Here is a 12,247-nt window from a genome sequence, read left to right as displayed (position 1 = left end):
CCTATCTGTTGCAAAGTGCATATGGCATATGGGCTGACCTATCTGTTGCAAAGTGCATATGGCATATGGGCTGACCTATCTGTTGCAAAGTGCATATGGCATATGGGCTGACCTATCTGTTGGAAAGTGCATATGACATATGAAAGGTACCTTGCAGCTAATGGGGAAAATGTAGCGGGTTTCCTCCAAGACCAAAATATGTCAGAATTATCAAATGTTCGACATTCAGCAGCCGATGATTACTAAATCAATGTGCTCTAGTGGTGTCGCTAAACAAAAGAAACTTTAAACTCCTTACCTCCCCACCGACTTTTTGTTGGAACCGTTACTGAGAAGAAACTAACCCAGAAGCCACCTAGCTTAGACGTGTTGTTTTGTTTTTGTTTTCTGAACAGGATCAAGTTAAGTGCATCTTGTGCGTGCTGGTTTCGTGGTTATCTGATTGTACACTGCGTCAAAGTCTCCTTAAGTGATAGCCGAACATGATAGCAGTGTATTAACCCGTATTAAAACAGGAGACAAATCGTAATAGGAATTACATATATACAGTTTAAAATAGTTCATCCTATGGTCGCATAGATGGATAGATGGACTGTACGTACAAACAACCACCAATGGAAGATTTTTCACTTTGCTAGTAAGAATTATTATTATTATTATTATTATTATTATTATTCTGCAAGTAAGAGTTTTATTTATTTTATTCTGCTAGTAAGAAATGCATTTGTTTCATTCTGCAACAGTAAGAATTATATTTGTTTTATTCTGCTAGTAAGAACTATACTTGTTTTATTCTACTAGTAAGAACTATACTTGTTTTATTCTACTAGTAAGAACTATACTTGTTTTATTCTACTAGTAAGAATTATACTTGTTTTATTTTGCTAGTAAGAATTATACTTGTTTTATTCTGCTAGTAAGAACTATACTTGTTTTATTCTGCTAGTAAGAATTATACTTGTTTTATTCTACTAGTAAGAATTATACTTGTTTTATTCTACTAGTAAGAACTATACTTGTTTTATTCTGCTAGTAAGAATTACATTTGTTTAATTTACGTTTTAACTGTTAATTCGTCTAGTTATAGGCCTACACATTGCATATCGCGTCAGTGCATTTGTCTTTTGTTTGTGTTTTTTGTCCCTCAGAATTATCAAATGGGTTGGTGGGTGTTTGAGTTGGTTGTTTGTCTTTTTTTTGTTTGTTTGTGGCATTTCTATTCGCATTATTATGCTACGCAATCTTCTATTTTAACAAAACAGAAAATTGTGACCGAAGCTTGTTTAACTTACCTTTATCAAAAGTAGTAAATTAAAACAGCTTAAGAAAGCTTTTATTAAACACTTCTTGGGGTTAAATACGTCTTATAATTTTAAGTTCTCATATTCCGGTTCATGTTACAACGGCAACTTCCGTATGCTTTGTGACACCAAATACGTGTTTCCTATACTAAACGGGATCTCGTTTCATTATTAACCTAATAACAATGTCCACTGACCACTACTTCCATGTAAATAAGCCTTCTGGAAGTGCCAACTAAAGTCCTAATCGAAATTAGAGCCAACGTTGGTGGGTTTTTGTTTGTTGTTTGTTTGTTTGTTTTTTTGTGTTTTTTGGGGGGGAGGGGTGGGGGGAGGGGTGGTGGTGGTCGTATTTAAAAAAAGAAGGTTTTAATTAATTAATTAATTAATTAATTTATTTATTTATTATTCATGAAAATTCCTGGAATTAAAACAAAACAAAACTGAATTAGCGTTATGAAGACATTTTACCATATACAAACAACAGGCATAATAAACATGAAGAAAATGGAAAATTAATTTTTAAAAATTATCTTGTTATTGGACAATTTAGTGCTCACTAGAAGCACAAACCAATAACCTTCATACTAAGTATGAAATCATAACGTGGCAAGCATACAAAACGTAAAATACCGCAACGCAGTTAAATATAATTTGGTACTAAAGCTCGCGAGAAGTAAAAAAAATGGTTTCACTCAAGACATAACCTATATATTATCTGATAACTAGTTTATTATCCACTATATATTGCCAATGTTTTTCTGCATTTTTAGTTTTTAAATAATCCAGATGGGGTATAAATAGACCCGATCCAAAAATGAACGGTTTAGCAAGCCCAGATCACATAAGACCCCAATTACTATATTCATGATATTGAACGACTTTATCAGTATTTATTTACCGGCCTCGGTGGCGTCGTGGTATGCCATCGGTCTACATGCTGGTAGGTACTGGGTTCGGATCCCAGTCGAGGCATGGGATTTTTAATCGAGATACCGACTCCAAACCCTGAGTGAGTGCTCCGCAAGGCTCAATGGGTAGGTGTAAACCACTTGCACCGACCAGTGATCCATAACTGGTTCAACAAAGGCCATGGTTTGTGCTATCCTGCCTGTGGGAAGCGCAAATAAAAGATCCCTTGCTGCCTGTCGTAAAAAGAGTAGCCTATGTGGCGACAGCGGGTTTCCTCTGAAAACAGTGTCAGAATGACCATATCTTTGACGTCCAATAGCCGATGATAAGATAAAAAATCAATGTGCTCTAGCGGCGTCGTTAAATAAAACAAACTTTACTTTTATCAGTATTTATTACCGGCCTCGGTGGCGTCGTGGTTAGACCATCGGTCTACAGGCTGGTAGGTACTGGGTTCGGATCCCAGTCGAGGCATGGGATTTATAATCCAGATACCGACTCCAAACCGTGAGTGAGTGCTCCGCAAGATTCAATAGGTAGGTGTAAACCACTTGCACCGACCAGTGATCCATAACTGGTTCAACAAAGGCCATGGTTTGTGCTATCCTGCCTGTGAGAAGAGCAAATAAAAGATGCCTTGCTGCTAATCGGAAAGAGTAGCCCATGTAGTGGCGACAGCGGGTTTCCTCTCAAAATCTGTGTGGTCCTTAACCATATGTCTGACGCCATATAACCGTAAATAAAATGTGTTGAGTGCGTCGTTAAATAAAATATTTCTTTCTTTCTTTATCAGTATATTATTAATACTGTACCTATTGGTGTGTCTCGTTTTGTGATATATACTACTCAAAAGAATTTAAGGGTCAGACGATATTTTCGACATTATTTTCTGAATGTCAATTATATTAGCTAGACCATAATGTCACGCATGGTATTGTTCCATTTTGACGAAAGTGGGTCTAAGCAACCCATAAATGAATTAAAATCCACTGTCATTGACACTGTCGACTAGTTCTAATGGCGAAAACATGCTTACATTTGCACGTAAATTAGGGAGAAAGCGAAAGGTCTGCTAAGTGCCCATAACTTGCTTTTTCACAAAGCGCTTCATTTGCACGCTTTGCACGTGTATTCCATGTTCCCAATGCTGAATTTCCGTATAATTGGAGCTTGCGTTCGTGTACGGTGCACACTCCAAATTCGACAATGGTACGACTTCAACTGACTATCGAAGATCAAGGAAGGGCTATTGCTTGGCTTCAGGATGGCAATACGCAAAGAAATGTTGCTCTGAGACTTGGTGTCAGTCAGAGTGTCGTTGGCCGACTGTGGCAACGGTACCAAGCAACGAATTCTGTTCGAAATCGTCCACGTTCGGGAAGACAACGAAGCACTACAAATAGATAGGACCGCTACATCACCAATATGGCTATACGTCAACGCACAACCACTGCACGCCGATTACGTGACAATCTGCGGACTGCGACTGCAACTCGAGTGTCTGATCAAACCATACGCAATCGTCTGAGAGCCAATAATCTACGCTGCCGTCGCCAGGCTGTTCGACCACCACTCCTACCACGTCACAGAACGACCAGACGTCACTGGTGCACGCTTCATCTGCGGTGGCAACGTGTTCAGTGGGGTCGAGTGATGTTCACTGATGAGTCCAGGTTTAGTCTCCAGTTCAACGACGGTCGGGTTCGTGTCTACAGATGTCCTGGGGAGCGCTTCGCTGACGTTAACGTTAGACAACGTCACCGGTTCGGTGGTGGCAGCGTCATGGTGTGGGGCGGCATCTCTATCCACCACAGGACCCCCCCCCCCTCTATGTGGTGGATGGCAATCTGAATGGAATCCGCTATCTGAATGAGATTATCCGGCCGTTGGTTCTCCCAGGCCTTCAGCAGATTGGCGGCGGGGCAGTTCTGCAGGATGACAATGCCAGACCCTACCGCGCCAGGGTGGTAACGGACTTTCTCAGACAACAAAGTATCGCCAGGATAGATTGGCCAGCATATTCGCCTGACTTGGCCCCAATAGAGTACGCCTGGGACGAATTAGGCAGGAGAGTTCGGGATAACCATGCCCCTCCGGCCAACCTTCATGATCTGGGTCAACTTCTTATGGCAGAGTGGCAGGCCATTCCCCAAGAGTTCTTCAGACGTCTGATCAACAGCATGAGGCAACGATGTGTCGAGTGTATTCGCGCCAGGGGTGGATTCACACACTATTAAACGAATGTTCTAATGTGTAAAATCCATGTTTGACAACCTTCAACTTTGACAGCATGTCATGTGACTTTCTTGTATACAGTGACGTTTATTTGTGTTTTTTTGTAAATATGGAACAATAAATAATTTTTTTGGTGTAGTTTACATCATCAATCTAATACACTCTGAAACTTATTTGGTTATAAATGTTTGACCCTTAAATTCTTTTGAGTAGTATATGTTATCTTATTCATGGAGATTTCAGAACTAGTAAATACTTTGAAACAGGAAACTCGACCTTAGCAGCTAATATATATTGGATTCGTAAAAATTGAAAATTTAAGCAAGATGATGTATACTATAGTAAGTTTACGGTACAAACGCTGTAATAGCCGAACTAAGTTAGCTGTTTTAAAGAGAAGTGTTGTGTTGTGTTGTTGTGTTGTGTGTGTTGTGTTGTGTAACATGTATACAATTTACGAGCGTTTCGAAATTGTTTTTAAACTGTAATTTAAACACTCACTGTTTTGTCCCAAACTCGCCAAGGCTCGTTTCAATCTTGTCTCCAACAAGAAAGGAATAGCAAGGAGCAAGGAAAGGAATGTTTGTTACAGTTTGTTTTTGTTTTTACGACACCACTAGAGCACATTGATTAATTAATCATCGGCTGTTGGATGTCAAACATTTAGTAACTCTGATACATAGTCTTAAAACGAAACCCGCAAGATTATGTTCATTAGCAGCAAGGGATACTTTATATGTTCTTCCCCACAAACAGGGCAGCACGTACTATATTCTTGGATATATGAGTCGTGGGGCACTGGCTGTGAAGGGAAAAACCCCCAACCCCAACAACACCTATAGGTCCTCTGAGGGGATTCGATCCTTCGAGCCATGCTCCTAAGGTGAGCGTTCTACCAACTGAACTAGATCCGCCCCGAAATGTTTCCTCACCGACATCTCATCAGAAATTAGTTTTCCGACATCTCATCAGAAATTTGTTTGCCGACATCTCATCAGAAATTTGTTTACCGACATCTCATCACAAATTTGTTTACCGACATCTCATCACAAATTTGTTTGCCGACATCTCATCAGAAATTTGTTTACCGACATCTCATCACAAATTTGTTTGCCGACATCTGATCACAAAGTTGTTTGCCGACATCTCATCAGAAATTTGTTTACCGACATCTCATCAGAAATTTGTTTACCGACATCTCATCACATTTGTAACCTAAGAGTGTTCGGTGTTTATCATTTAGTTATTGCGCCACCTAGTCTAGATAGTGGGAGAGGTAACCCATTGTCCCCGTATCGGCCTACGTCTACCGATTAGCAGCAACATATTTGTATTATTATTTTGTTGTTGTTGTTGTTGTTGTTGTTGCTTTTTGAGACATTCAAGATAACCCGTACCACGACCTTTGATATACCATTGAGGGGGGGGGGGGGTATTGGTTGGAATGGGAAGGAATAGCTGAGTAGGATCGATCTTGTGATCTGTCGTTCATCAGTTGAACGCTCTACCACTGAGCTACATCTCATCTCTATCTCCAGGTCAGGTCAGGTCATAGCATTTAACGTACACATTCAGAACTTGTAAGGTGTTGCAGCACACGCCTGTCATGGGCGCAGGTATCCGCTCTCGCCCGCCTGGTCCTCCGTCCAGGACGGGACCCATCTCCAATAGACACTTCTCTTTATATAACACTCAGTGACACGGACTTTGTCACCAAGAGGTCTTAACGTTCAGTATAAATCACATTACAAAAGTTCGTTGATTATAATACCCGACGCGGTTGTATCCCATACGTGTCAGTGCGGAGAGGTGATTCACGCTAAAAATAAAGAAAGGATTGTGCGTTTGTTTGTTTATATAGATAAGTATGATCAGGAAAGAAATGCAAATGACACACCCATCAGATGTAAAATAAAAAGTACGTTTTCTATAACCCCTCCCCCACCTCCCACTCATCCCGCATATGGTCAGTTCTGAAACAGATCTAATCTGGGGTTTTTTTTAAAAGTTTGTTTTGTTTAACAAGACCAGTAGAGCACAGATTTATTAATTATTGGCTATTGAATGTCAATCATTTGGTGTTTTTCTTTTTACATATAGTCTGAGAGGAAACCCGCTACAATTTTCCATTAGTAGTTTGGGATCGTTTATATCCCCAATCCCACAGACAGTATAGCACATACCATGGCCTTTGATATACCAGTCCCGGTGCACTGGCTGGAACGAGAAATAGCCCAATGGGCCCACTCCCTAATTTGTTTTAGTGCTAAACATATTTGATAACCGAGACACGTTTTAGATTATGTCTAGAGAATGCGAGAGAGAGAAAAAATTTTTCCACAAAAATCAACAACAAAACAAAACAACAACAAACAACAAAAAATATAACAGCAACAATACAACAAACAAACAAACGAAAAAAAAAGCAAAAAACCCCAAAAGAAGCAAAAAACATTAATAAAAAAAACAAATAACAACAAAACTCCACACATTCTGCCTAAAAATTTAGAATGGCTATACAATATATATATATATATATAAAAAAGAAGCATTTTAAGTGTGTCGGTGATTTTTGTTTTTCATGGTGAATACTATAGTTTAGTTAACAGAAATGGCGAGTGAATACTGACATTGACGCGGGATATAGTAAACGTTTCGTTCTTCCATGATATGTCTATTGAAATAACGATCACAATTCACAAGTTGCACAAAAGTATTGCTGATAGAGAGTTTTAAAGAAAAGTTTTGTTGTTATTTTGTTTGTTTTGCCTTGAAGAAGACCCCCCCCCCAAAAAAAAAAAAAAAAAAAAAACACAAAAAAAAAAACACAACCCCAAAACAACCCCAACAACAACAACAAGAACAACATAATAATATAATCGTGTTTAGGAGCGCAATTCCAGTCCGCCTTTCCCCTTTTAACACTGATTATTTTGAATAACAAGTTTGATTTCACCTTCCTAAACAAATTGAGCAATGCGATTTTTCACTCTCTTTGTTTAAAAAACAAAACAAAAAAACCCAACAACAACAACAATAACACCCCCCCCCCACCCCCCCCAAAGAATCCAATTATGCATTAAATGCGGCAAACCCCCACCAGACTAAATAATTATTACGGTGCCCTCCCCCGTCCCCTCCCCTATGATTAATTTAGGAACAGCCCATACCATTTAAATTAGTTCATCCACGTGAGCGTTTGTTGATTGGCGACAACTTGAGTAATGGATATTATTGCCTCTTCTTGTCACGAGATAAAAAAAAACCCCAGATTTACCACGACCCTATCATAAAATAATTGACCGCGTTCGATAGATTACTATAGACATCTCATATTTTATGTCGATACTGGTGAATGACGATCACTATGTAGCCCAGTGGCGTAGCGAGAGGGTGCGTGTGTGTGTGTGTGGGGGGGGGGGGGGGTGTCACGGGAGCCATGACCTCCCCCAATGAGACATTTTTTTCCTCTTTTTTTTTAAAATGTATTAAATTTTATAAAATCATACATACATATATCAATAGTGTGGGTTGCCACCCCCCCCCCCCCCCCCCCCAATCTAAAATCCTGGCTACGCCAGTGATGTAGCCTACATGTTCTTACGACTTTGTAGTATTCAGCCCTCGATACATTTTACCGTTAAAGGTTTATTGGTTATATGAAATACAGATCGTGGGGTAGCTAATTCATATTACTTAGTTTAGAATTTGTCAATGTTGGAATTGTGACAGGTTTATAATAATAATAATCGTCGTCGTCATCATCATCATCGTCGTCGTCGTCGTCGTCGTCAACAACAACACCAACTTCTTCAGTATCGCTGGTATTGGTCGTAGAATAACTTCTTTTTCAAATGTTATGTCTGTCTGTCTGTCTGTCTCTTTGTCCGATTATTTACAATAATCTATTGGGTTTTTTTATGGGCTGTTTTACATTTCGTTACACTCCTTGTACAATAATGTGCACGATCTAGACTGCACTGCTATAAAACAAACTGTACCGCTGTCGAAATCGAATGGATCAAAATACATTTTATTGTGTTAAAATTATTCTTGATATTTTATGTATTGTACTATATGTTTCATGTGTTGAAATCTGTCTGCGATCTATTACTCCTGGAAGAAAACATATTATAATATTCGAACTATCAGTATCATGTATCATAATAATGACCGCAGAAAGCAACATAAATTTAAAAAGTAAGACAAGCAAAATTAAATGTGTTGTGAGACGTAAGATGTATAGTAAAACAAGACGATTCTTAGATTGAAGTTTTGAAGATATACACCCAATACACAGACTTTTCATAATTTTATTCCTTTTCTCTTTATGTATAAATCGCAATTAGTCTTTGTGCTTATCAACGTTGGACTGAAATGGACGTTCTTTTTCGCTCCAGGGTCCGGATTCTTGAAGCAGACGACCCTGCGAATTTCTACCGGAAACGGAAGTGACAACTTCTTATATAAGCAGTATGAGCCCGTGCATCTGATTGGACAGTTGTGTGAAAATTCTGGAGAAGGAACAGCTTGTGGATAACGACACCAGTGACATCTTCGTGGTGCCAGTTTATCAAAACTACTCCATGTTAGACATAGATGAAGAATTCACAGCCAAGCATTACTAGCAACATTAATATCATGACAGTCATTTTGCCAGTGCTAAACTAAGCAAACTACCATACATTAAAGTTCTAGAAAGAAGGGACAAGTGTGTTCTTTTGAAGATCCGAATTGTCAAATTTTTAAAATCACAGAAACAGAACATTCCTTTGCATATATTGAGGAAATCTGTAAAGTGAAGTGATTACCATTTCGACAGATTCATCTTGTAACCTACCTAATGGAACATGATTCTTGGATCTGGAGACAATTAGATCTAGCACCATCTAAATGCAATTTCTAACTACTTTTTATAACAGGATAAGTACAAATCGATTTGAGAAGTAGACTTAGGGCTTGGCCAGATAAGGATTAGATTAGGACACTCATTGCAAAACTGTTTTAAAAAGGATGTCGAAGGTTGGGTTTTGGTCAACAAGAGTGACATAGTCTCAGATCGCAGGGATGTATTGGAGGAAGTGTAGCAGAACTATAACATCACTGTTAGCTTGCAGGAAAATCAGACGCTTTCTGGTTGTTTCTGTGATATTTATTTCTATTATATCACTGATCCTTACGCGTGAGACGTCAATGTACGAGTGGCAATCGCGGACAAAACTTCAACTATTCGCTATCAGAAATGTCCTTGAGAATAAACATTTCATCTCAGTACACAACACGACATCAACGTCGACGCCACCCACCACTACCACTACTATTTCGCCAGTAGTTAAAGACAAGGAAATTAGACGCTTGTTTGACAGCAGATTTATACCTATGGGCCATAAGTCTAAGAAACGTCATCCACATTTACGAAAATTTCTGATATCCAGCGAAGATGTCTGTAAAGGAAAATCGGTGGACTTGCTAATATATTTCAACAGTGCTTGGAATAATTTTCAAAGGCGGAGAATACTGCGAGAGACTTGGGCTGGTAAAAACACATTCCACAATTTGACTATTAGGACCATTTTCATTTTGGGAAAGCCAAGTTCATCTCATGATCAGATAAAAATTCTTAACGAGGCAGCGTCGTACGGTGATATAGTCCAAGGAGATTTTATAGACAGTTTTCAAAATCTGTCAATGAAAGCTCTGACGTGTTTAAAATGGATCAATGATTACTGTATACATGCAAAATACGTCATCAAAGCCGATGATGACATCTTTGTCAATGTGTTCAAAGTAGTTGAGGATATTCTTCCAATGTTATCATCCAGAAACACAACAGTTGCTTGTCACTTCAAGACCAGTGGAACAAGCGTGATTATTAGAGACCCAAAGAGTAAATGGTTCGTGTCGAAGGACGTCTTTCCTGGTCAGAAACACTTTCCAGATTTCTGCACCGGATATGCGACGATTTTTACAAATGACGTCATACCGAAGATGTACGAGGCATCATTCAGGGCTCCGTTTATCTCCATCGATGACGTCTACATATTCGGTCTCTTGCCACAGTTTTTCAAGACTTTGCATTACATTGACATAAAGCAAAACTGTACTCTAAATAACAAAATAGCGCTGAACCAATACCAACACCCAGAGACTGCGATCACGTACGTTGTGGCAAACGCCTGGGAAGACGGCAACATGCACGCCTATTGGCTTGCAGCGATGTCGAAACTGTCTTCGTGGGCTTCCAGACAAGCTCGTATAATTAACTTGAGGCAAAATAAGGGTCCAGCTACACTGTGATAAATAATTTATCAATATAGGATTAGTGTTCAGAGAGGGATCCAAGAAATATTTCGGGAAGTGTGTGTGTGGGGGGGGGGGGGGGGGGGGACTACGGGAAAAAGGACACATGAACCAACTCATAGAACAAGCAACCCAATGAAACTTTTTTCTAAAAAGCCCCCCCCCCCCCCCCAAAGAGGCACTTGGGTCCGCTTCTGATCTTAGTTTGTAGATTCCCATGGCTAGCGTAGTTCTTGATAGCCGGTAACTGGCTGTTAAATAGCTTATAAATTAGTGAAAGGACTTTCTTTGCGCCAGGAAGTATGTCAGGAATTCGCGGTTCAGCGAGTGCGTGTGTGAGCGAATCGCTGATTTAGTATGCTGAACTTTGTTCTTAAAAACACTCACAGATATGTGTAATATGCATTATATTTCAAAATGTCTGCTTTCAAAGCATCGAAGTATACTCGCGTTTCTAATGACATATAAACCGATATAATTAAGTTTAACGGATGGGTGGGGCGGGGGTGGGGTGGGGTTTGATGGATAGTTTTGTTTAATACCCATATAATAGAAAGAAGCAGTTGATATCCACAGATAAAATATTTTTTATAAGATATTTTAAAACATAGAAAATCGCATTCGCACTTCCTTTTGAACCCAGTGGTCGTGCTTCAAGGACCTCACCCCCCACCCACTACACCAACACCCCCACCCACTACACCAACACCCACTACACAAACACACTACACCAACACTCCAACACACTACACCAACACCCCCAACACACAGAGATCACACAAGGTTCACTTTCTTTTACGTGGGGTGTGCTTGGATATCCGAGAGATTTAACAGGCTTAGGTTGACATTCCATTGACAAAATTGTGCAATACCTCTGTATAACCGCACACTTTTTTAAGTAAACCTCTCACTGCGCATTTAGGGGCGTGAGAATAACTGGTTACTGTCTCAAGATATCAATCGGCTTTATCCTGCGGTTACTAACCGAAATCATAGACATGCATCTAGTCATCATATCTTCACAATACATATTGTAGTGATTGCAGGATAAATATAGAATATCGGGTTAATACGTTTTGATATCGTGGTTATTTGGCGAGGTTTAGATAACGGTGTAACAAGCGAGCTTCGTTATCGAATCGAGCCAAATAACCACGATATCAAAACGTAGTAACCTGATTTTTTTTTATCATGCAACCCCTTTCACGTTATATTTGTGTAATATGTTTCAGTCAAAAGCGATATAGAAAGTATTAGTTTTATCGTGTAGAAACTACTACCGGATGCAGGACAATAGCAGGTGCCGAAAGCATCATGGAAATGGCATTGCCAGCCTAAACGTTATGTGTTTCCAAATTTTAAATAAAATATTTTGATTATATTTTAAAGTCTGTTGTGTGATAACATTTAAATTTTTGTATCTTTTTCTGTAAAAATAAACATGAAGACGATCTACATCACTGGCTGCTAGTGACTGTGACGTCAGACGCTTTTCAATA

The 12,247-nt window shown here is 39.3% G+C and overlaps 2 protein-coding genes across 3 annotated transcripts in view; both read left to right on the top strand.

Annotated features, from left to right (window-relative positions):
- Nucleotides 1-10,817, top strand: part of LOC121375198 (beta-1,3-galactosyltransferase 1-like) — a 36,131-nt gene extending 25,314 nt beyond the window's left edge. The window contains exons 1-2 of one of the 2 annotated variants that reach the window (XM_041502496.1): nt 545-637; nt 8,849-10,817. In XM_041502496.1, the coding sequence (XP_041358430.1) occupies nt 9,516-10,745 (1,230 nt within the window). In that variant the 5' untranslated portion in view covers nt 545-637; nt 8,849-9,515 and the 3' untranslated portion in view covers nt 10,746-10,817. Of the gene's footprint in view, nt 1-544; nt 638-8,848 lie in introns of those variants that run through there. The other variant, XM_041502495.1, reaches the window with a different exon arrangement.
- The window catches only part of LOC121375199 (beta-1,3-galactosyltransferase 1-like), a 32,412-nt gene that overhangs the window by 7,810 nt on the left and 12,355 nt on the right, over nt 1-12,247 (top strand). The gene's annotated exons all lie outside the window — the stretch shown is intronic.

This window comes from Gigantopelta aegis, chromosome 6 (genome assembly GCF_016097555.1).
Source record: "Gigantopelta aegis isolate Gae_Host chromosome 6, Gae_host_genome, whole genome shotgun sequence".
In the NCBI taxonomy this organism is placed as follows: domain Eukaryota; kingdom Metazoa; phylum Mollusca; class Gastropoda; order Neomphalida; family Peltospiridae; genus Gigantopelta; species Gigantopelta aegis.
Note: the sequence above shows the minus strand (reverse complement) of the source record. Positions and strands in the feature narration are given on the sequence as shown.